Source organism: Stegastes partitus, unplaced genomic scaffold (assembly GCF_000690725.1).
Source record: "Stegastes partitus isolate 25-593 unplaced genomic scaffold, Stegastes_partitus-1.0.2 Scaffold1327, whole genome shotgun sequence".
NCBI classification, from domain to species: Eukaryota; Metazoa; Chordata; class Actinopteri; family Pomacentridae; genus Stegastes; species Stegastes partitus.
Genome location: NW_007579058.1, coordinates 157,269 through 183,273, shown reverse-complemented (window position 1 = coordinate 183,273; position 26,005 = coordinate 157,269). Strand labels below are relative to the sequence as shown.

Genomic DNA, 26,005 nt, shown 5'->3' with positions numbered 1-26,005 from the left:
AATCTGGGGGGTCGGAGGGACGGAACGCAGTGTGACCTGTCACCAGCAATCTGCTCCTCAATCAACCACGGCCGCATATATACACACCCGACTCACACTGTGCTCCGTGTGGGGACAAGGACGTGGCTATTTCAGAGTGTGAGGAAGAGGCGGGGTTCGGGCCTCCACTCCCTGAAACCAGAGTGGGACGTAAGCATGCTTTATGGGCTGCTACATACCGCTGTACGGCGGGGGGAGTTCGAGTCATTCACAGAACAGCCTCCTCCATTAGGGACTGCAGTCAAGGTCAAGGTCTCGCCACAAACACACACTCGTAACCACACACCCAAAATCTTGGCTTAAGCACATACGCAGTGAATTGTGCTGCTAAGCTTTTATGCAGACGAAATGACTAGGCTGTCTGCTGCCTGTTTAGGACGGGGGGCAAAAAAGTGGGAAAATAAGAATATGAAGGAGGAATTAATGCCGATTCAGATTAAATGTACAGGTGTAAACCAACTCCTGTCATCATTCTTGACTATAAATCTAACTTTTGACAAAATTAGGCATTTTTCATTCTATAAAAGTCTTCGAGTCAGAGTGTTTTTGTTTGTTTGTTTGTTTTAGCAATCCCAGTTGCATGTTTTGAGTGTAGAGTCGTTTATTTACCACACAAGAGCTTGAAGAAATGTTCATTGCTGAGAGATCTACAATAAAATGTAAGGACCGAACCAAAAGTAGACATAGGCTCATTCTATCAGGCACAACATCAAATTTACTTCTGCCTTTTAAAGATTCTATACGTTTAAAAATATTTTTGACACAGAATTGTACAAAACGCACCAGTTTAAGTCTAAGAGAAAACTGCCTCCTAACACAAAGGTCACAGATATAGCACAGCAAATGTCTAACAGATAAACAGCTGAGCTTCACAATGGTAAAACTGTGGCAAAAATGGCAGCGTGGATTTGAATCATTCGAAATAAAAGCATGAAGTAGCACAGTTTCAGAAATGTATTTTTTGTGAAAGGACCAATTGTCCTATAACCACAAACCTCTTCTGCAAATACCCAGGTTGCTCTATTTCATTGGATGATATAAATAAATGCTGTAGTGCTACATCAGTTTAATGCATATTGTCAAATTCAACTATTGAGAAATCATTTAAACCAGAGTTTGCAACATATCACAGAAGATTTTTGGGTTATATTAGCAATAAAGCTTCTACATCCTGACAGCAATCAGTCAATCAAGTACTCTCATATTAAAAAGAAATACGTATGCTACCTGTGAAAGACACAGGCCTGTAAAAAGTCCATTCAAACACTGCATTCAATTGCATGAAATGACTGGATGACCTGCCTGCTTGTCTTAATATGTTCCTTTATACAACTCGTGCCATTGGATAGGCGGACGCTGCTGGAGCTAGAGAGCATTTAGCACAAGTGGCGGAAAAGTGGTTCAAAAGGTTAAAATCAAAAAATGTTTCAATAAAACAGGAGGCCAAACCTGAATGAACACAGAGGGAAATCAACTTTTCTCTAGATCCCTCTGTTTCTATGATCCTGCATACTCTCATTTTAAAGATAAACAGCCAAACGGGAATGCTAACCTGGGCTAATATAGCAAATTAAAGTACGAAGTATTTGATCATTTTGTCAAATAAAAAAAAAATCCTGTTAATCCATTAATTGCCTTGAAATATACTTTCCACTCTACTGATTTGGAACATCACTCAGAAAACCTACAACATCCTGCTTGTGTTCTGCATGGGGTGAAAAAAAGCAGCCTTCTTATTCATTTGAATGAAGCTGTTGCATTAGTATCCTACGACAGTTTCATTCAAAGGAAGGTGAGAGCTCCGACAAAAAAAGGTTCAACCTGTTTCAACTTTTGCCGGAATGAAGTGAAAAGTTGTAAAACCCAGTCTCATCGTATTATAATTCAATCTGTAATGTTTTAGTGTATAAGAAAACCTTTGATTTTGTAGCTGAAAGAGACCTCCTGGTTTGTACATCATTGTCTAATTAACATAACACATGTCTACCAGCCTGCTGATACATATCGTAAAGTCAGCATAAAGAGAGCAGCAAAATCTGTGTTGATAACTTTCTGTAGTGCCCCGGTGTGTGTCATCATATCCACGGATCTATATAAAAATTGTGCCTTTATTCTAAGCTACAGGCTCTTCAGTGACACTTTTCACCGCGACAAAAAAGCGAAACAGAAGCTCCTTAAGGAGCAGAGGCTGGAATGATCAGAGGACGGATGAAAAGAAAAGGGCAGGGAAGTGATGAATGCAGAGATGTGGGAAAGAGAGACAGAGCAAAAGCAAAGTGAGGCGACAGAGGGAGCCGAGCGAGGTGAGAATGCGTTGATGTAATTGATGTGTGGACTCATTTAGACAGGTTTTCCATATGCTGTCAGTTCCAGCAGGACAGACTGCTTTAAGGAATGAACTGTGTGAAAGACAAGTCGTTTGACCATGACGCTGGAATGTGTGCAACTCGCTGTGAGAGTGTGTGTGTGTGTGTGAGCGCTCATCTTTAAACACATACCAACATACGCATACTATACAGACCAATGCAAACACATATCCATGGGGGGGGTAAAAACAGTGTGTGAGTGTGTGTATGTCTTCACCCCGATGACTACACTCGTCACCACGGTGCGTGCCGCTCATTCTGGGCCAAACAACTGAAAAAACCTGACAGAGGACTCATTATTTAATGTTATTGTGTAATTCGATTTAGAACAGCAACTAGGCCTAATATCCACGCTCTTGTTTTCATATTAACCACAATAAAAGCCTTAATGAGAATAAAATTCAAAGCTTTGTGATGAACATCTGATTTGTCCTCCAAACAAATCTTAATCTTTTGATATGTACAATTGTTATTTCTCACTACGCATTGGGTTTTAATTACTTAATATCTACACCCTGTCAAGCCAAATATACCCCGCTTCTCTTATTTTGCCTATTCTCCACTCAGTAAATTTATAAAAATCTGTTAAAAATCTTCCAATTACTATGTCCCTCTTTTTCCCTCGCGCCGTAAAACATCACTCAATTTTCCCGTGTTCCTGCCTCCTTCCCTTCTCGCCTCCTTGGTGTTAATACAGTATAATTAGACTGGACAGTAATTGAGCAGCTGACAAGTGCTCCTGCGGAGTGAAGGATCAGGACAGAAGATTTGTGAGCAGAATAGACTGAATTTTTTAACATTCGTAATCCCCCCGTCCCACTTCATTCTTCCTTTTTTTTTTTTTTTTTTTAAACGCCACAATACAGGTGAGGGCTCAGATGTCAGTTTGCATTGTTTGAGCTATGAGCAGTCAAGGGAAGCTCAAAGGTCAAATGAGAAGGTATGCCTCGCATTTGGTACAATACATTCTACTCTGTGCACACACACTGCCATTAAGTACTTCTTCTCACGTTTCTTGAAACAATAATGACAAACGCGCACAGGACAATAAATCCACTAATGGACAATACTGAGGTAAACTGGAAAGATGGCTGCACTGAGTAATAACAGTAAGAACAATAATAACAATACAAATAATAATAATAAACTTGACAAAATATTAAAAGAAAATATTAGTATGACAGTGTAGCTTTAATAAGAGATTTAAGAGCATCAGAAAAGGAATAAAATGCTGTTCAAATGCTTGTCTGTCTTTTTAAAAGCTTTCTAAAGTGAAAAACTGACGGAGCTGTTCTGATTTTAAGCTCGGACTGGAGGTCCGTTAACAGCAACTTATTATCAGGTCTGAGGAGTCGAGGTGTAGAATAAGGTAACAAAAGTTCAGCGATGTCAAGTGAAGCCAGACCGTGTATGGATTTAAAAATAATCTGAATTCTGTAGTGAATGGGGAGTCGGTGTAATTCCAGACCAGAGTTATGTGTTTCCTGTGTGGAGTGTTTGTAAGTAATCTTGCTGCCACTAATGGCTCATTTTCTATCAATCAACCTTAACAATTAGTCTGTAAAATAATCTCAATGATTAATTTTCCTCCAAAAACCAAAACCACCATTTGTTTGAAGTTTATTTTATCTTGATAACATGTTGGTAATTTCTGAATGCAGCACAGTTTAAAATGCAAACAAATATTTACACATTCAGGTGCAAAATTGTAGGCTTGAACTGGCAAACACAGCAATTAAAAAGAAGAAAAAGAAAAAAAGAGGGCTGCTCATTTAAGTCAAAAGTGCAACTCCAAAAGAAATCCAAGTTTCTATTTAACCCCTTAACAAAGTCAAAAGTTCAGCCTGCAGATCAGAAAACAGAAAAACTAAAAGAACTCCTTTCTTTCTTATTGTGAAATGTTCTCTGACTTCTGTCGTAGCCTCAAGTTCAATGAAAAGTCACAGCTGTTGCATGGCCAACTCGTGTATGGTGCGTTTGTCATGCTTGTTTCCTTTGTCTCACAAAAGAAAAAGAAAAATATAGGAATGAGAACAGCTTTATTTGGAACTCAGCTGTATTAGAATACAGTATACGTGAGCCCAGAGAGCTGAAGAGAAGCAAACAGATGTAAAGTGCCTCCACGCTGAATAGTACCTGTGTGTTGTCTCTTCAGGGGCTTGTGCATTGTGCTGCTGTGCTGATTCTATGAAATGTTGCACAAGGACGAAGACCTCGTTTTTGTTTCGTGATCATTTGGAGTCCTTCCATACAATCAAAACTGTACCTGACATCATGACACAAGAATTACATTGAGACACAATAATAAAGCATTCTGTTGACACGTCTTAGGGGGAAAAAAAATAAAGCAGTGGTTTGATAAACTGATGTCAATGCATTTTCAGCCTCATTTATTATGCAGACTGATCGCAGCAACCCTGCTGTGAGGGTACAAGCTGTAAAAATCATTCACAACAAGCCAACTATGAATATATAAAATTGTCCTTTAGTTCAGATGCAGTTCATGGTCACACTGCCTTATTACATAGTCAAGACATACAGTGGCAGGACATCTTGTATCGTGATCTCCAAGTCTACCAAACCGAGGTAAGATGTGAAAGCATCCTCAGATATGAACTGCTCATTGTGTCTTCTAAATTATTTGACAGTAGATTGCAGTTTAATAAGCTTAGGAGACAATAAATCATTTTACAGAAACGTGCAAAACCAGCAGACGGCAGCTTCAAGAAACTGCAGTGTGCAGCTGCAGTCTTTTCAGACACTCTAAGTCTGGTTTGTGTGTGAGTGCTGTGAAGATTTCTTGTATTCCTGCAGTATTTCAACACTGATGTGCACAGCTTACAGGTGACATGTATTCTTTGTGCTGTCCATTTTTAAAAGCTAATGTACCCAACAAATCTGCCTTGAGACTTGAGGATGCAGACTTTAGGGCACCAGGAGATGTAGTTTGCTTAAGTGGTGCTACCGCAGTCTGTTACACTCAAATGTGCCACAAAGTGACTGAGAGACAGAAGTCCATAAGGCATAACAAATCCTGTCCAGTTGACTTGTGCACTTGGACAAACCTACATACAAAATCAGGATTTTCAGAACAGATCAGGTTGGAAGAAGGTTGATATTTTTACAAAGCCATTTCACACAAAACCATTCACACTTTTTATGTCCTAATATCTCACTGTAAAAGCTGCACTTTCCCACTGTCTCTGACTTGACTTTTCACAGCTTGTAATTCCCTTTTCATTTAGTGCTTTTAACAGTAGCTCATGTCTTTGCATGTGCACCTGTGAGCCTGCACATGAGCTGTACCCATTAGCTGTGTGTTATTGCACCCTGTCATGCTAATTGATGAGTGGTTCAGTCTCGTTGTGATATCCGCCTTTTCCCAGCTGTTGCTCAGCTTTTCGGTGGCCTTATCTATTAGGGATTTACACGTCTTGTTGTCATGTCACTCTCGCGTGTTGTTTATTTGAATCCGCTTCCCCCTCCTCCTCATAAAAATATCTTTTGTCTTTTGTCAGGCTGTCATTTTAATAAGAATATTGTTCCTAGCCGACTTTCTTGGGGGAAGCGATGAGTAGCTTGTAGATTGAAAGGAAGTAATAAAGACAGCAGATAAGCAGATGAATCACATGAGCGAATCACATGTTCATCAAAATGGCATTCGAGTCCGCCTGTCATTATTCCATCTTGAACCTCTATATGCACGCGCACACACACACATTTATATATAAATACACATATATACCACACACCCCTGCGCTGATCAGCAGATCAGAAGCGGCATGTTAAACCTCAGTGTGGCAGAGGGCCCTTGTAAAAAGAGCCTGGGGCACCAGTGACGATTGTTTTGAAAAGCACTCAGCTGAAAAGCATTTTGGGATGACAGTCGGCCGACTGAAATAGCACCTGTGGAGGAACACACCACTGTCAGAGCTGGGGGGGCGACGTACGCACAACACGTACACAAGCAGCTTGAGTATGCGCGCACGTACACATATTTTCGAACTCTTTCACCAACGCAACATCACACACAAAGATGTATAAAAGATTTATCGTCGCTTTCCCGCTACCGTGAAGTCTCATGTGCCCAAACCTGCATACACACCCACAGAGAATGGAAATCCTTCTTTCACTAAAATGATTTCACTTGCATGCAAGAATGCATGAGTGCAAAACACACACACACATACACACACCTGTCCTGGCAGATGCCATAGCTGTGTTCTCATGTTTACTGCTGGGAAGGTCAATCTGTTGTAAAGCTGTGTCTGATTTAATATAACCGGTGGAGATCACAAACGCCGGCGCTGATTGAAAATAACTCGACAATGACAGCAATCCTCCTGTTGTCTGCTCAATTAAAATATGGTACTTTAATAGCTGGAAAGAACACATCCTGGTATGTGACTGGACAGGCAAAGTAGTCACAGATGAATTTTTAACATGCTGTCAAACAAATAACTAATACATGTGTAGACAGCCAACAGGGCTCTTTAAGCCGTGATATTTGGGACAGAAGGCAACCGATGATTTAGAAAGATGAAATTACCTTTGTCATTCATCAGCTTTAATGTCATACAATGATATACTTCTCATAAACCTATTCTGAACTCTACCTTAAATATGGCACTGACATTATGTTACAGTAATGCTCAGTTCATATAAGTTGCAACTCTGTCCACCCGAAAGTCAAGGTGGGCTTTTAAAAAATACATCAATAATAAATCAATATGTATGATTTAAATGAAATAATTTTATATTTATATATTTAAAAACAGCAGCGTTCGACATAGAGTTTCTCTCTAAAAACATACAGGCAAAGATATACACACATTAAAAACACTTGTCTAATTTTTCATAGAAATTTGTATTTAAAAAAAAGGAGCTCTATAGGTGGATAGTATTCTTCACGAGTCAAAAAAAATCTTTATTAATGTAGTCATTTTTCTGTTTTGCTGTAAAACAACAAACGCATTTCAATAAATGGTATCTACACCGCTATAATGTGTCCCTTTGCAGAAGCCTGTATAATCCCTACACTGATCCCTGCAAAAAAAAAAAAAAGATTAGAGGGTCAGGAAACTTTAGGTTTTTATTGGAGCTGAACATATATACAAGTTCCCTGCCAAGTCAGTTAAAACCATTTACTAATTATCCACTCATTTACAACTCTATCAGTGACGCTGATAGACACCAGATGTCAGATCAATCACTTATCAATGATAATCCCTGCCATTAGCTCGGTCTCACATGGCCTCATTAGTAGGTGTTACTAAAGTCGCTGTTTAAATTCTGAAATCTTGTCCTGTCCACTGACAGCCCTCACAGACGAGCCAGTGCAGCCAAAATAGCAGCGCTGCTCCCATGTGACTATTTGTTAAGTCCACTCATATCAGGAGTAAAGCCAGCTCTTTAAGAGGACTACAGGACCATGGAAACATTGCAGCCCTCATTTCCCCTGACACGAGCATGCATACATGCATGGGCAGACACACGCGCACACACACACACACACATATACATACACAGACAAACAGACAGACAGACAGACAGGCATCAAGCCAGGCAGCCGTATGTATTCTTACATCTAATTCAGGGAAATGTAAAAATGACCCCCTTAATTCCAAGACAGCAGCAGCCATCGAGAGCCTGAATGAAAGAAATGGGGGCAACAATATTTATTCATACGACATCGCAGCACACAGCCTGACAGACGCTCCCCCACAAATGAGACATGATAGGGGGGTTTAGTTATTCCTCTGTCTAATTCTGGGAAATGATTTGTGATTCTTGAGACAAGAGGAATGGCACAGAACCAGAACGAGGGACACGGGGGGCAACAATATTTACTTAGATTTCATTACAGCCGCATGCACCCTTGCACATATGTACATACAGGGGTTTAACCTAAACCAAACTTTAACCTCTCGGCACCCTCAGCTCTGTTACACAAGCCTGCTTCCATCCTTCACTCTGCATGCCATCCAATAATGTCAACTACGAGCTCCTGTCAGGCTGTTTTTAAACACAAGGACAGAGACTCAATTACAGCAGAACGGCTTTCAGGAGTCATCCTCCATCCTGAGACACACACACACACACACACACACACACACCTGCTAATGGTTGTCAGATTTGCTGGCAAAATGGTCAAAGGTCAAACCAATCTGCGATCCGCAACAATCAGCAGCTTCCACCGGCCTGTGCTGTTAACATCACTCGATTAAGAGGACATAAACACACTAACACACACAGGTAGTGTTCAGAGTAAAGAGAAGATGGCAAAACCAATAAACGGAGTAATCACAAAACAGAACTTCTGATTCATTTTACATCCTTATGAGCATTTAAAGACACAGAAGAGAAAAGGTAAACAATGTCCAGCTTTAATGATGCTCTTGACTGCTCACACACACAGTTCTCTACTTGCAATGAGGAGCGACATTAACACCAGCACAAGAAATTTACACCAGCAACCGGCCAAATCCTGTAGGTTTGTCCGCAACTGATCCCTGGTCTGTTCGCAGGTTTGCAGAAATTTCTTCTTTCTCCAAGTTAAATTCTGCTCATTTGTCAGGTGAAACCATCGGATGAATTCAAAAGATCCTCCAGCCAGTGGTTAGTGGACAACAAAAGTCGGCGGGGCGTGACAAATGCATTTATCAGCCTATTATAACCACATGCGTGTAAGTTGTCCGTTTCATGTATCCGTTTCTCTGCACCCAACTGTTCTCTGGCGAACATACAAAAGAACCCAAAATAACGCTGAGGGGTTGAGGGGGACATCAATCTGTGGTGGACCCTCGCCTGTGTAATCCTAAACCTTCACCTTCCTCTTAATACCCATCATCCCCCCCTTAATACCCACACATACCAGGACAGAGCAGGGCCACAACAAATGGTCCCCCGACAAAGGGCAGAGTTCGGCCAGTAGCACTTGTGCACACACACACACACACACACAGATGGGTATTAACACACACACACACACAAACACCATCACATCTACAGACATAGATAGTTAGAAGACACACACACACACAAGCAACAAACACAAGAGTCAGGAGGGGAGATAAGTGGGGGCTTTCCCCTCTTAAGTTGGCAAATTTGATCAGAAGAGCCACAGCCAAGGGTCTGTCAACTCCCTCTAATCCCTCTCATCTGAACCCTCCCAGGGCTGAGAAACCACTGTGGCCCCCGGCCTGACCCATCCTGCCACAGGGGGGCTAGGCCTCAATTTAAAATGAGAGTGAGAGAAAGATGAGAGCGAGGCCAATCAATAAATACAGAGAACACATGCACATTCACTCCGGACACTCGGCCAAACAGATGCAGGAAACGCGCAGAGGGGCGGGAGGGTGGATTTACACTGCGGGAAGAGTAGTGATCAGTGTACATGTTACAATTATAAAAATAAAAAGCCTCCTAAATCATGAGATGAGAGTAGAGTGCAAATGTGACGATTAAAACGGGGGCGGGAGTGCAAACGGCAATACCCACAAATACACTAGAAACCCAGCTATAAATGCCAGCTGGCTTTTCTGGCTCGCTGCAGTCGGAAACTACCAAGAACTACTTGGCTTACAGTCTTTGAACTTTAGGGCTCCATACAAATCCAGTAAAACTGCCCAATTTTTATTAACACTATTACTGCTTTCTGCTACTTTGCCATCAGACCATCAGTGCGCATGCGGTCAGAGAGTGACAATTCAGGTACTGGGAACACAACCCTCCAAACTTTTCCTTTAATTTTTTCCGGATAAGCAAAAAGTTACCTACAAACTAACTCCAAATTGTGATTTGACACTTGGCAGAATCATCTTTCATTTACATGAAATGCAAATTTTTAACTTGAGTGTCTTTTTCAGTGTTTTGAACAAAACTTCCAACAAATGTCAGAATGCAGATTTCCAAGAGCACTAAATCATCTTCAACAACATGCCTTCTTATTTACAGTGGGACTCCCTGTGTTGTGTTGATGCCAAATTCTCCCGAAGCATACAATCTGCAGTATAAATAGAGTTGTGTCTAGGATCATAGATACAAAGTAAACAAAACACTAAAATCGTGTGGCGTAGGATCTCCTGCTACATCAGCAAACTGAGACACATGTTGTGGGCTCAGCAGACTGTGGATCCGGCTGATGACCTTTTGATACGCGTCTCTCCAATGTGTCGTATCACTCTTCACTGTATGTACGGTACTAATGCGGTTAAGTCCTAATAGAACACAATCCAATTTGTTTATCGTTCTCTCAGCACACTGGGTAACTTAAGAAGGTTGAGAAAACATTGGAGGCGAACTGGGCCATCAGCAAGTTTTAAAAGAAGCTTTAAAGTATGACATCCAACTATCCCTATAAAAACATACACTCAGCTGGCAGTTTATTAGGTATACATACCTACAACCAATGCGGTCTATTAAAGTAATAGGTGCTCTTGCTGTGTTTTTGTTACAGCTGTCTCAGGGAGATGTTGATTGAACACTATGGTCATTCTGAAAGCTGCATTTTCTGCTCCTGTTAAACTATGCTGAATTATACTGAGCAGTATTTCTATTATTTTGTCCAGTTCATACTTGTCAGTGAGTGTAGGCTAAATAACAAAAACTGCTCTGCTCTGTATAATACATCACGATTAAACTGCACTAATTGTGTTTGAGATCTCATTGGAAAAGTCTTCTCCTGCCATCTTTTCATTCAGTGTTTGGGTAAAACGCAAACTTGCATTCATATAAATCCACCTATAGACATTATCTCGCTAACACCTTTTGCATGCACACTCACACCTATGACAGTTAAACCACAGCTGCTAGAAGAGGGAGGTATGTTCAGTGACCGAGTATTGCTCTTGCACCTTCTCCCACTGAGGTAATTCCTTACCATTTGCAGCCATGTTGTATCAGACATGACAATGCCATGAACACAACATGGCAATCATGCACTGGTGGTGTATTTTAGGGTCTGTATTTTCACAGTTAAGCTCGACATTATTTATATCCATGCGATAACTCACCTCTCATCTATTGCAATATTATCGTGGTCTTTGACTTTAGTTCCCTCCACAGATTCTTGATGGGATTCAGGTCAAAATTCATGTTTTCTGTTAACCAGTTCTTGATTTATTTGGCTATATGTTATAGACCATTGTCTTTTACAGAGGTTCAATACTGTCTAGGGCCAAATTTTTGTGCAGACTGTCTGATGTTATCCTCCAGAATCTTGCTACAGTCCTCTTTTCTCAGGATGCCCTTTACTTAGATGAGGCTGCCTGACCCAGTGACTGACAAACCATCCACCTCCATGTTTAATAGTGAGATTGGTGTTCCTGTGGTTGAACACTTTTCCTCCCTTTCATCAAACAAAAACCATGTCCCTGTGTCCAAACAACTCCATTTTCATCTCATCTAACCACAGAAATGACCAGAAGCTTTCTTCTTTGTACAGGTGATCTTTTACAAAGGCTAGGCAAGCTTTGGTTCGTATCTTAGTGTCTGTCTTGAGTTGTTGGTATCAGAACTGCTCAGATTCATCAGGATGACCTTGGTGGGGATTCTTGGATTCTTCTTGACCTCTCATAATACAACTCTTGCCAGAACAGCACAGGGGTCAGTTTTGGCTTCCTACCAAATCCTTTGAGACTTTTCACAGTGTGAAACCTTTTATAACTTCGGATAACACTTGGACCAGGCTTTTTATAGCTTTTCCCCGTCTTGTGAGCAACCACAAGCTGCAGCTATGTGTCAGTGATGGACCCTAATAACAAGCTGACTAAGCTCTTTGGTTTCAGCCATTGACTAGTATGTGACTAAAAAACTGTTCAACTTGTAGCAAATTATAATGTTTGGTATAAAATATGAAAATCAATTGGAATTGGATGAAAGCTTGCATTGTGTCAAAAAAAAACCCACATTATTACAACTTCATGAATAATTTTGGACAGAGCATTTTTAGAGACAATTTTAAAACTAACAATAGAAATAGTTACAATTTATCATGAACATCTCTCACATGGGCTGCAAGGTAGCTCGGTGGTTAGCACCGTTGCCTCGCAGCAAAAAGGTCACCAGTTTGCATCCCAGTGAGGACACTCAGCATCTTTCTGCATGGAGTTTGCATGTTCTCCCCGTGCAGCGTGGGTTCTATCCGGGTTCTCCGGCTTCCTCCCACACAGTCCAAAAACATGTTGAGGTTAATTGTTGATTCTAAATTGTTCATAGGCGTGAATGTGAGTGTGCTTGGTTGTCTGTCTCAAAGTGTAGCCCTGTGATAGACTGGTGACCTGTCCAGGGTGTCCCCTGCCTTTACCCTAAGTCAGCTGGGATAGGCTCCAGCCCCCCTAGTGAGGATTAAGCGGTGTATAGATAATGGATGGATGGATCTCGAACACAATACCTTACCATCTTTTGTTACTTGTTTGTGTCATAAATCAAATTTGCAATTTTAATAATTTTGAGCTTAACAGCATGTCCACATTTTCCTCAAATTAGTTTAGATTTCTTGATCGTGGCTACCTTTAGGTTTGGGATTGTTTGTTACTTATAGACAGAAAATCTGTGGATTAGGTGATTAGAACATTTTTTTGCCAGTTCTGTAATGGCTTTTACTTAATTAAATTAAGGTTGTAAACCAGAAAGACTAACTTCAGTAATCAATAAAATTATTGAGTAGTGGAACACAACTGCCAACTTCCCTTTTTAAATAATGGAAATGTAGCCTACTTCTTGCCTGAGACTGGTGATGCTTCCTGGATAAAGTAAAGCAAGCAGGAGGTAAAATGTAATTAACCCATCCACCTCTGGCTGTTGACAGATACAAGCTACTAGATATAAGCAGCAAGTGTGGAGGGAAAGAAACTCCCACCTGCACCAGCGAATCAAATACACAACTTTAACAATGTAGCTCTGTCAGCCGAACAACGAGCATGACTGGAGGCACAAACGGACTGACAAAATAACAAACACGCACAGTGAGTTACTGCCCTGCCCTCTATTAGGGAACACAATGAGTGTGTAAGGGGATCTTAATGAAGGACTCCCCTGAGGCAAAGCCTGATGCCTCTGCTGAGGACTTGTACTGTTAGAGCTCATTAAATGAACATGAGTACTACCACTGACATAGTGGGAGAGTGTGTGTGTGTGTGGTGTTCAGTTACAATACCAGCTTTAGCTGTTTATGTCATGCGGTACACATGCTGCTTTGCACCAATTTATTGAGCGAACACGCCCATGTCGCTCTGCTTTCTGTGTGTTGAAAGAAGTCCCCACACAGTCAGATTTTACATGGAGAGAGCATGAGTTTCATGTGTGTGCCTGGGGGATTTTGTTATTGGAAAATACTTACATAGCGCTATTGATATCACAGACACTAAAACAGGTCTGACAAAATGAACTTGAAAGAATAATCATTTAGAACGGAGAAGGGCACGGGGTGAGGGAAAAAGAGAGACATTTGTTGGAGAATGAATAATAAATGTGTCACAGGACGAAGCCAGAAAGAAAAAGAAGATAGAAAAAAAAGTCAGAAGGAAAATAGGATAAAGAAAGGAGTGGTGAGCAATATGGAATATGATGCAGCAGTGCCCTCTTGTGGATGAAAATGGGAGTACTTCATTTTCTATTGTACTCCTGTTTTATCACTAAGACAGCTCTCAAAAAAGATTGTTGAACAAAACTGGTATTTAATCAGTCTCAGTAGGTTTTGTGTCTTTGTATAGCACCATGTTTGCTCTATGTGTGCATGAATAAAGGTACTATTGATGTTTAACCATAAGCTTAGCTTCTCTGGATCTGTCTCATACATCAGAGGTTCCACAATTAAAACTTTCGGTGTTCATCAAGACTGCAGTATTAATAATGTATTTATGTAGTGGGAATGCATGACTCACCTCTCTACCCTTGTGTGTGACCAGGGCAGCAAGAGGCTTGGCGTAGAAGCGGCTGTAGCTGAATCCCAGGCATCCGTACATACTGTTCGCAGTCAGCTTCAGAGCCTTCTGACGAATGTCGTACTGCGGGACAAAAACACACAAATTATGCCCAACAAATAAAAGGCTATTGCACTTCTCACAGTAATATTTTACAAAAATCCTAACATAGACGTGATACATCAGATGTTGTCCCAACAGTAAATAAAATAGTTGTTTTTAATCAGACAGCAGAGACGCACCTACCAAGCAAGCGAAATTCTGTATTCTCAGTTTTAAATGTCAGCTTACAATAATAGAAAACAGAGATAAGTAGCAAATCCTCACATTTGTGGGGCTCAAACTATCGTACGTTTGGCATTTAAAATGATTTAATCAATAGCAAAAACTTAATTGCAATGCTATTCAAATTCATTTTGTGGTATTTCTCGCAATTTCAGCACCAGAATCCATTATACAGCTTATCTAACAGTACTTTTCAAGGCTGGAAGGGGACAGTGTCTGACACTCATGATTTTAAGGAGTGTCCACATTATACCACATCTTTGTAATTAATGACTCTAAAGAGGGAAAATTAGGAAATAATAACCTTACAGGACCAAAACACAAGGTAGGTGTGCTTGTTTACTAACTGAAATACAAAAAACAACTCGGTCTATGTGAATTTTTGTGGCTGTGAAAGTGGTCATGATCATTGTGTGTAGCTATTATCCACAGTCCGTGTTTCACTGGACATGTGTATGGATGCACAAACAGTGTAAATGTTCGTGTACCTGCAGGTAGAGATCCGGGTTGATGTCCTGCTGTTTCATGAGCTGTTTGACCTGCTTACGCCGTTCCACCAGCTTCCTGATTTCCTTGGGCAGGATTCCCATTTCTAGACCAGAATCAGGAATCTCGGGAATCTCCTCTGCTTCGTCCTCCTGTTACCATAGGAGCAAGATTTTAGAAGTGTGTAACTTTGCTCTGTTCCTGGATATTGAGGCGCTTTACATTTTTGTACCTTCACATTGTGATCAACCTGTAAATTGTGTCGGGCCACGATAGATGGCTTTCAATTACACATTTGTGAATGAGTTATGCACACACCTCCCTCTTCTTCTGTGCGTTGTAAGCCTCCCTCTGCACAGTGGTGAAGCAGATGTTGAACTCTTGAATGATTGAGGGATACAGGCTGTTGAAGTCAAGCAGCAGCACAAACTTATCGTAGAAACCTGAATAGAGAGTGAAAGGGAGGTTAAAAAGTATGAAGAAAATATGAACAAGTATATCACAAGGAAGTATAGATGCAATGGAACATTTCAGGAGGATTCAGTACTTACCAACTTTAGGATCCAGCACCAGACCTCCAGCATAGGCTGCTTTCTTCCTCCTCTTGCCTTTCCCTGCATCCCCATCATCTTCTCCCTCAACCTGGAAAACAGGAAAAAAAGAAAGAAAGCAGGTCAAATGACTGATTTGGGGTAGAGGGGGCACGACTCCAGAAAAACAATGTGTGCATTTGTGTGTATCTTTACCACCTCCTGCTGGGTCTTTCTGAAGGAGGGTTTGTCAGGGACAATGTAGTTTTTGTCATGGAAGGCATGCAGCAACAGGAACTCATTCCTCTCAGAGCGGCCGCCCATCAGAGTACGAGACTGCGGAGACGAGGCAAAGAGAAATCAGCTGATGGAGTCAGAAAAGAAATAACAGCCAAATGAAAAAGAGCAACAAGCCGGAGGCTGTGTATGACCTGACCAGTATCAAAGCTTGAAAGTGACCTTCTTTTAGTAGTCCTATTCCAAATAAAGTCTAACATTTTATGTGTTTTACTTTTTCTACCACTGATGCTCAAGGTGACCCACTGCACTGGCTTTTTTTATATTTTCTATGGCTCTCTGTCCCTGAAACACACCAGCTGAACAGAACACACTTGCTCTGAGCATGGTTAAAGGCTTTTCAGATTTAAAGCTTTAACTCTTACTTCTGCCTGAAAGATGTTTTGTTTGTGACATCAGTTTTCACAATTTGTTCTCTGACTGAACAATAAGTGAGAGAGCTGCTGCTCTTGTCCATCCCTGTCAGTTTTGTCAGGCTGGTTTGAATTTTTTTTTTTTCCTCCCAAATGTCGTCAGAGAAGACATTCTTGATTTTGAGAAATGTTATCCAGAGATAGAATTTTAATTTTAATGTGCAATTCTAATACTATATGCTTTTAGTCTAATTGAGCGAACATCTCCCTGTGGTCTGTTCGCTGTCTATTTTGTATGCAAGCTAAAAAAATATCTGGTGTTTTGTACAGAGCCCTGGTTCTGTAAATGGGAAAAAAAGTGATGCCAAATTAGGAGTCTAAATGTGGCAACCGGATAAATATCAACAATCTTTCTCCAGAATCGCAAACTCGACCTTTAAAATCAATTTAAGGAAACGGTGGCGTTGCTTTGGGTTACCATGACATTGCCAGCAATGTTGGTGATTTGCAGGGCGAGAGGCAGCACGTTGAGCTCGCACATCATCTGGAGAATCAGCTTGGCATCGGTCCACGTCAACTCCAACAGGTAGAGGAGGTGAGGAGAGTCACTGACAAGCAAACACGCAGATTTTAGAATACACATACATTTTCCACACAGATGTCTTTGAGCAATAAAGTGTGGTTAAAATTAAAAAAAAATTTAAAAAGCATTTACTTATTTTTAACCACAGGAACAAGAGACCTGCTACATTTGATGCCAGTGATGTAATCTATTGTTGTGCTCTTGACTAAATGACCCTTTAAACTTACTCACCTGTAGAGATTTTTGATATCTTCCTGGGGGACTGTGATTCTTTCCATCTTTAGCACCTGTGCTGTGAGTTCAGTCAGATGATAACTTTTACAGCGAATCAGCTCCTTGGCTGAGATCTCCACATCGCACACCAGGCGGCCACAGGTTGCGCTCTTCTCTGCAAAGGCACCACGACCCTACAAACGCAAAAGTATATACAAACACAAACATAGCGTGTTACATGACGTGCGCTATGTTGCAGAAACGAAATAAACCATTTCTACTTAAATCTGGTTTTGCTCTTACCCCTAATTTGGGCATATTGACTCTCCTCAGGCGTCCAATTTTAGACCAGTGAGGAACCTTGCAGGTATTGATCCGTTGGAGAAGAACTTCCAAGTCAAAACCAAAGATGTCATGACCCTAAAGGAAGCAAACGGGAATACAGGCTTCTTATCTCAGGAAAAAAAAAGCACCTTCATCTCCACTTCTAAGTCACTAACAGCTGTTGTTTTTATTAACAAGAAAATCTGAGGAATTTTAAAGGATCTATCAGCCAGGAGAAAGAAAGGCAAGTTTGAAGGCAACTTATACATGTAAATAATAAACTACCATAAACGGAGAAAACAAAAAATATCTACTAGCTTTATTAATTTTGTCAAGAGTTGCAAAATAATTCTTTATAAGATTCCTACTGTTGTCTACTTACCACCAGCACATCAGGGTCAATCTTGTGCATCTTAGCCAGGAAGAAGCCGAGCAGTGTCCGCTCCGTGCCAGCTATTTCCACCTTCCCATTCTTACAAAAACAACAGATCAGACCATTAGTATCGTCACACACACTGAAATAAACTCACCTGTTGCTGACATATACTCTGCTTCAATCGAAAATGTTTTTTCTATAAATTATACCTGCAAGGTAAAAGAGTTTAAGCTCCATTTTAATACAATTTTTCAGAAAAAACTATTTCCCCAAAAAATCTAAATTACTAGTTTTTCTGGTTTCCGTATTAAAAAGCAAACAAGCTGAGGTCCATAACAACACAGACACTCACCTTCTTCCTCACAGCCTCTTTGAAGTCATAAGGGAAGATGCAATCAGCTGGTTTACTGATCACTGAAAAGACAAAAACACAGACTTTACACATTTCTTTTATTTCTTGACAGAATTTTAATATTCTAACAGTTGTTCAATATGTTAATGAGACTGAATAATATGCCATATTATTTTATGGCTGAGGGTTTTTTTTTTCATAAAACAACAGGCCTATTACATACGTATGTGATAAAATGCCATGTCATTTCTGTTCCATTTATGTCACACAATGAAAAAAGCAAAAACACAAATATGAATAACTCACCACAGAAGTGAGTCTGGTAAGGAGGCTGAGGAGGAGCTTTATCCATATGGAACCCGTAGTGGATAAGTGCAGCTAGGGATACAATCTGCAGAGGAAAATTACTGCATTAACTCAATGATCCCCTAGTGTTTTAGTCTGAGCTCACCATGAAATAACACATCTATTACTGCCAAAAAGAATCCCTGCTAAACATAATACAGGATCATGTGTACAGCTGACAGTGGTCTGACCTCATTTTGGTGTGTCTTGGGGTTCTGGACAGTCTTGAGGTTGATGGACATGACGGTGATGGGTGGAGGTGGCAGGTCTTTGATCACAGTGACCAAGTCACTCCTCAGCGCGAGAGCTTCCACTTTACACCAGCTGACCGGCTGGCCGATCAGCTCTAACATGGACGCAGTAGAAGTGTTAGACCAGCAATTTCCAGAAGTGTGCAGGGTTCAAAAACAATGTTTTCATTACACTTGTCCTGATATTTCAGACATGATACAGTTTTATTTAATTACATTAACAGTATAGCAAATGGTTTTAAGTATGGCACCCTGAAATGTTTTGATTTGTGCAAAATTCGTAATTAAATTCTTCTTAAATAAACAGAAACTAGACACAAGGTGTTATTTTTGATACAAATGTTAGACGTCCTTACGTGGTGTCTTGATGTCCAACCAGCAAGGGCCTTTAATCTTCCTGCTGAGGAGGAAATGCTCCAGACTGGAAGTGTTTGTTCCAAAAATGTGGGAAAAGGTCGCCCCCTTTAGGTCAGAAGGCAGCGTAGGGAACTCAGCCTGCACAGACAACATTAATCAAAGAGATCAGTGTGCTTTCAACACAAAGAGGCATTGGCCTGGACATTCTGGGAATAGTCTATAAGTATATCTGCTTACAGAATATCTGACTTCCAGGTACTCGCAATGACTGGGCACATCAGGAATTTCAAAAGCATAGTTCTTGTCCACTTTCTGCAAGAAGAAAGAGACACAAAAATCAACCTACAAAATAACTCTTTTCAGAAAATTACAGTGATGTAACAACGTTATTAACAAGAGGTTGGTACTGACCTTAGACTTAAACTTCATTATCTTGAACTTCTCAGAGAGCTCGTTGAACTCCTGGTAGACATCCATCATCTCAACAGGAATGTCTGAGATTTCACCTGTCTTGGGGTTTGTTTTCTGTTGATCACAAGACAAACACTATAAATTAGCAATTTATCTACAGATTGCTGCTGGAGGAATGTGCAGTTTACTGCATCTTCTGCAGTAATGACATTAACTTTACCATTACTTTTTAAGATTTGAGCTAATAATATATTCATATAGTGAAGTGTTGATAAGACTGTACTAAAAAACTAATGGGAACACTTTAAAATCATCTGCATTTGGACTTACTTTAATCTCAGTGGAATACAGAAATAAACAAGGGAAATATTTTTCTTCCACAGATGATTTGTTTACCTCAAACATGAGACAAAGATTTCTACTGTACTTGCTCATAGAAACACATATTCAGTTTTGCTCTATTTTAACCAGTCATAACGGTGTCATTTAAAATTTAAAAGTGATACCAACTCCTTGACAAAACACAAGACTTACATATTCTCGAGGCAGCAGGTACATGGACCGCTCAATGTTCTTGACAGAAACGCAGCAGCTCACATGAGACCTCGCTGACTCAATCCACACTTTTCCAAACAGGTACACCACACCTAGGTCACAAATAAATTCAAATATCAGGATGTGCCAAACAAACCTGAAAAGTAGTTTCAGAATATGGGACTGCATGCATAGTGTCCTCTTTACTTTGTCTACAGATGTAAATCTCCCTCACCTGGTTGGTTGTATGGGTCTTCAAAGGCGTCCAACCAATAGAAGCGGAACACCTGCTCCCCGTCTGCTCCCTCCACCAGCGGGAGTCGGCTGGAGTCCACCTGTACCTCTGCAGGAGCTTCACTGACTGCACTATCCTCCTCTTGTCCCCAAGAGCTTCCGAATCTGCTGGACCTGTAAAAGGGCAAAGGAACAAAGATGCTACAACTCATTTGTGAAGCCTCCCCATGTCCCCAAAGGACAACTCAAAGGATAGTTACATTATATTATGACTGTTGTAGCTCTGTGGTTCATGTTAACTTTACACTCATCATTCCAGAGTACTCACAAGAAAGGGTGTATATGAAGGCAAGCAGCACAAGCCTCGTACCACTTGAAAAGCAGTGGATTGCTAACTAAGTAGATGAACAACTCACAAGAGGATTGGATCCTGATTCTCATCTTTGGGCTCAACTTTAACTTCTGCTGCTGCTTTAGGTTCTGGCTCTGCATCATCTTTCAAATCAGGCTTCTCCTCCTCAAGGCCAACCTCCATCGGTTCATCAAAGTCCACCCCGTCGAATGCCAGAGCATCACTCACTAGGAAACACATTATCACAAAAGGTCAGTATGTGTTCTAGGTAGCTCAGAGAATGCAGAAAAAAGCTAGAGAGCTGTGATCCTTCCTCACCTTCCTCTTCATTCACCTCCTCCACCTTGGGCCTCGGTTTTTCCAGAGGAGGAGCGGATGTGGAGGGACGAGGACGGATTGGCGGCCTGGGAGCAGGGTCTGAAGGCGGCGGCCGGATCACTTTGGCCTTCAACCCTGTAGCTGGAGGTGTCTCCTGCTATCACAGGGGTGACATGTGTCATGTATCAAGATTATTTAACTTAGAGTTCCAAATTAGACAGTTTACAGATTGACATAAAGCTGGAATTTCTAAATGTTTAAGTAAATAGCTAATCAATACGCCAAAAAGTCATTATGAGTGGGACGATACCTTCGGCATCTGAGGTTTGATGGAGAAGGGATTCATGGGTGATCCAAGAGACTTCTTTTTCTTTAGAGTGACCACTGGTGGAGGAGTCAGAAGAGTGGGCTTCTGGAAAGAGAGCGAGGCACATTTGAAATGGAAACACCGTAACGCATTGGCCAGGACAAAGACAGTAATAGGTAAAGAAGTAGGCCATTAGGCTAAAAAGATGAGGAGACAATGCATCATCATGACTAAGCAGCAAGCAAACCAAAGCATATTGAAATGGATGGAAACAAAATGAAAGCTAAAGGCCTTAATGTAAATGTCAATGTACAGGAACCATTTGACTAACTGTGGAACACACACAAATCAATACTCAACCACTATAGAGTAAAACACATTACACTGAAGCTAAGCACCTTTGAGATGAAATGTTACCAACCTCGGAGTGCAGATCCTGTAAGATATCTCCCAGTAGGTCATCTTTGGACAGGTCAACATCTTTCTGCAAGAGACAAAGGTACAAAATATATATACTACATACTGAAATGTCAAAACGTATATCAATTTGGTACAATGAAGAAATGAAAACACAAAACAGTCCATGATATTAACATGTACAGGACACACTTGTTATAAAAGCAAACACACAAACAACTCAACGATACCAACAAAGACTCACCTCAGCGGGCCTCTTGACATTACTGTTCATGAAGAGGCTCTTGATGGTGTTAGGCTTCGCTACGACTGATTTCTTCACAGCTTTCTGTTTGACCGCCCCTTTGGCGCCTCCTTTTCCTGTTTGAACAAACAAAATGTATTCAAAATGTTCTCCCACTCTTTAAAACTTAGTCCACTCCTTGTGTTTACCTTTGTTGTTTTCTAATGCATCATCGTCTAAATCATCGTCAAAGATTTCTCGTCCATCCTCCACATATCCTGTTCCATCTGAAAGAAGAGGGATATTACTTCAACAACAGCTGACTCATTTGCGCGCACAGTATATCTGCAGTGGATTCAAGAGACTGCAACTTACCATCATCAATAATCCAGTCATCCTCTTGCCTCTCTTGTACCATTTTTGAGTACTGCGCCTCATCCACCTCTTCATATACACTGGTAATCTCTTCCACCTGGAAAACATGAACACTGATTAACCATCACATATAAAGTAGGGGTGAACAATATGCAAAAAAAACATTTTAAACATGACAGCCATTTTTCTTTTGCGCAACAAATGATGTGACTTTTGCTGCTGTCTGTGTCACATATTCCTAAAAGTTTGGCGTGCATGATTTGTAGGCTGTGGAAGAATGTGGAAAAATTGGTAAAACTCATCCACAAAATTTCACTGAAACAGACCAACAGCCCTTAAACCTAAAGATGATAACAGATACATAACCAGCAGTAAACAGCACAGATATGGATTTTATGAATGACAACTGGAACAATCAGAGTAGATACTGATTAATGATTGATCAACTGTTCTTTTCTTCTTCTGAAACAAAAACATAAAACGACTGTTCTTATGGGAAAACAAACATATTCGGAGTGGACTCAATTATCATATCTGATATTTAGGATTTTTCTGAATAATGATATTGTTGTGTTTTTTTAACTCTATATGAAATAAATAAATTGTGTTGTTTTGGCTCTAATGCAGCCGCTTCACTCTGTATGCAGTCAGCAGTCTTTTAATTTAATATATGTAAAGACATAAATAAATAAAAGCATTTCAACAAAGTTTTGTGTTGGAGTTTGTGCTAATATAAATTGTGACAACAAAGATTTTTAGTGTTATTACAGATCTTGGTTATCAGTCTAAATAGTTGGTAATAATTGGAAAAATGTCATATCAGTGGACCCCTAAAACATGTAGGTGGAAATACTGATTTCTTCTTGAACTATCCATGAACATATTGTTTAAAGAAAGGCTGCTTGGTGTACACGAGGGCCAATAAAATCTAAATATTGAAGCAAATTTGAACACATAAGCATGAAACATTGCGCTGTCACTCATTAAGTTGACTCACAGACACAATAATGACACAGAGAGAAGCACACACCTCATATTTGATCTTCTCCCCCTTCTTGGCTTTCTTGAGCTGCTCCAGTGCAGACTTCCTCCCCACCTTCTCCCGCTTCTCTCTTCTGGAGCGAGACCTGGCCAGACCACAGGCATCTCCTCCATCGTCTGAGGAGACAGACACATCATGCATCATGAAGACAAGGCAGCAGGTGGCCTACGAACACACCACTATATCTACAGAGAAACGACTGCGGTGTTTGTTTTGCTGCCATTTGGACGTCCAAGTGCTTATAGTTCGCTGTATTTGTTTTGTGTGTGTGTTAGAATTAATTCTTGAGTACACAGGAGCAAGAAGGTTGAAGTGAAGATAATAACAGACGATCATAGCAGCGCAGTACTGTTAGCCAACATGGCGTTCTGTTGTAGTTCAGTTATATCTACTCCTCTCTTTATTTTTAACACTGAACTCAGAACATAAAAAGTTAACCGGTCGACCAAAGCGAAGACACATTCAGAATTAATGGCCGAAGCCCGTTAGCAGGTGTATTATGACGACGTAAGCTAGCCGCCGTGTTAGCTAGCTCCTTCGCTTTTCCTGCGCAAGTTCGCGAAAGTCAACTAACAAGCAGCCAAACTCACCGCCGTCCGGAACCTCCATGTCTTTGTCAGGGTTCGATACCGGAGCCATGAGTCGCTGTCTTCACGGTTTGCTCGGTGACAGATTCTTAACGTGTAGGCGACAGGTCAACACAACAACAGAGCAGTCCGCGCCAAATCGCCTTCCCGGGGAAAGTCATATGTAGGAAGTGACGCCCCAGCAATGTCAGCCAATCAATGACATGCTGCTTTTAGTCTGTCCGCACGGTGGCACTGTTGCACAATATAACACTATAGTTTGTTCTCACATACAGTCGTCCTCAAATTTATTCATTCCCTTCCATTAAAGAAAAAAATCACAGTCGTCACTCAAATAAATAGAAAATGAAAAAAGTATTAATAAACTTTAAAAATGCTAAATTATAACTTAGTGAAATAAGACATTGCTTTTGAATTGTGGTTGAAAAGAATTTTTTTTTAAAAAAACTGTCCCGGACAAATTAGAGCACTTTGCTGATGAGCAGTGGGCCAAAATCAAAATACCTGTCAACAGGTGCACAAGTCTGATTGAGAGTTACAGAAAACACTGGATTGGCTCAAAGGGTTGTTCAACAAAATATTAGTTAACGGGTCCCATCATGCTTTGTTTGCTTGTTTGCTTTTTGTTTTGTTTGTTGTTTTTTAAAACATTTCTGTTGAACCACAATTCAATGTAAATTTAAATTTGTATTTATTATTACTTTTGTCAATTTCAACTTATTTCAATGACAACTTTTTTTCCCCTTCTTTAATGGAGGGTATGAATACATTTGAGGACGACTGTAGGCTCCTCAAATTGAGAATATTGCTACAACAACTGTTTCAGTTTACTGTGCAATATTTTATTATAATGTGTAATCTTACTTTACTACTTCAGAATCATTAGCAGTATTGAATCTTACTATCCTAACAACCACAACAACAATAATATAGAATTATTATTATTGTTAGTAGTTGTAGTAGCAGCAGTATCTCTTCTGTCACGGTCTTTGCTGGTGTTCTTTTTGTGCTTCAGCCAAACCATGTACCTACAACATTAATTCTGTTCATATACTAAGGTTGAGGTTTCATGCAGATCCCAGCATGCTGATCTTTTGGGTCTTTGCTACTGTAGCTCTCTCTGATACTTTCTTGATGTTTTCTACCATCCCCCTTCTTTATTGTACCAACCACACCAACAACCACAGGGATCACGTAGGTTTTCATCTCCTATATTCTCTGTATTTTTAGTTCTAGTTTATTATTATTATTGTTGCACAAATGTCTGTCTGTACTGGGAGGTTTTTTAAGAGCTTCTGGAATTTGACTGATAGAAAGTTATTTTGAGGCTTTAGAGTTCACATTCAAAACACAAAATATATTAAACACAACATAATCACAATACCTACAAAAATCTGAGTATTTATCACAAGTTTCTTCAGGAGTTTAACTCCTTGACAGGGAATGTGACACAGAGGGATTTATCCTAGGGATACTTGCCTGTTGAAACTTTCTAAACCATTTAAAATACAATCCAAAAAATCGGATACATATTAGCGAATTTTCATTTACAGGTGACAAAAGTATACGACAGACTCAATCAAATGTAAAAATAAATACATAAATAAAGGCAATAAATGAATCTGATCATTCTAATCATGCTTCAGTTTGTTTCTATTTATTACCAAAGTCCTTGCTTTAAAACAAATAGCAACAGTGGTTGGTTTCTTTTTGGTAGACAGCCACTGGATCACAGTTGGTTTTATAGGCCTTCCAAAGTACTGCTGTTTTATTGTCTCCTGCAGATAAAAACTGTTTTCCACTTTTTAAGCCACATATAGTAGAGATATAGCAAATAAAACACACCGACTCTTTCACCTATTGGTTAAAATTGTATAAGGTTCCAAAGAATGAGTCCGTAGTGAATATATATAGTGATTTTATTGTCACAACATACTTACCTTCAAGTAAAAATCCCCAGATTACACCGTTAGGTCACTTCTCTCCTGTTTCAAAGTCAGAGTCAGTGCCTGTGTACCCCGATGCAGTTCGTCTCCATAGAAACCAGGCGGGTCTATAGAGGGCACAATAGATTCCTGTCCCAGATTGAGGCCACAGAGACACAGTGCATCCAATAATGAAAAT

General features: G+C 40.3%; 1 protein-coding gene across 1 annotated transcript in view; it reads right to left on the bottom strand.

Moving 5' to 3' along the window:
* LOC103369764 (DNA polymerase alpha 1, catalytic subunit) overlaps positions 1-24,035 on the bottom strand; it is a gene marked incomplete at its 3' end in the record, with an annotated part of 29,751 nt that extends 5,716 nt beyond the window's left edge. Inside the window, exons 1-26 of the mRNA XM_008298562.1 lie at positions 23,885-24,035; positions 23,283-23,410; positions 22,253-22,349; positions 22,087-22,164; positions 21,899-22,014; positions 21,659-21,721; positions 21,241-21,342; positions 20,931-21,084; positions 20,677-20,839; positions 20,262-20,434; positions 20,027-20,139; positions 19,493-19,606; positions 19,319-19,393; positions 19,081-19,219; positions 18,665-18,819; positions 18,435-18,519; positions 18,129-18,190; positions 17,783-17,872; positions 17,380-17,496; positions 17,095-17,270; positions 16,759-16,888; positions 15,847-15,966; positions 15,652-15,742; positions 15,419-15,543; positions 15,103-15,255; positions 14,291-14,413 (exon numbers count right to left, since the gene is read on the bottom strand). Of these exons, the coding sequence (XP_008296784.1) occupies positions 14,291-14,413; positions 15,103-15,255; positions 15,419-15,543; positions 15,652-15,742; positions 15,847-15,966; positions 16,759-16,888; positions 17,095-17,270; positions 17,380-17,496; positions 17,783-17,872; positions 18,129-18,190; positions 18,435-18,519; positions 18,665-18,819; positions 19,081-19,219; positions 19,319-19,393; positions 19,493-19,606; positions 20,027-20,139; positions 20,262-20,434; positions 20,677-20,839; positions 20,931-21,084; positions 21,241-21,342; positions 21,659-21,721; positions 21,899-22,014; positions 22,087-22,164; positions 22,253-22,349; positions 23,283-23,410; positions 23,885-23,933 (2,991 nt within the window). The remainder of the gene's footprint in view (positions 1-14,290; positions 14,414-15,102; positions 15,256-15,418; positions 15,544-15,651; positions 15,743-15,846; positions 15,967-16,758; positions 16,889-17,094; positions 17,271-17,379; positions 17,497-17,782; positions 17,873-18,128; positions 18,191-18,434; positions 18,520-18,664; positions 18,820-19,080; positions 19,220-19,318; positions 19,394-19,492; positions 19,607-20,026; positions 20,140-20,261; positions 20,435-20,676; positions 20,840-20,930; positions 21,085-21,240; positions 21,343-21,658; positions 21,722-21,898; positions 22,015-22,086; positions 22,165-22,252; positions 22,350-23,282; positions 23,411-23,884) is intronic.
* Positions 24,036-26,005: the final 1,970 nt, after the last annotated feature.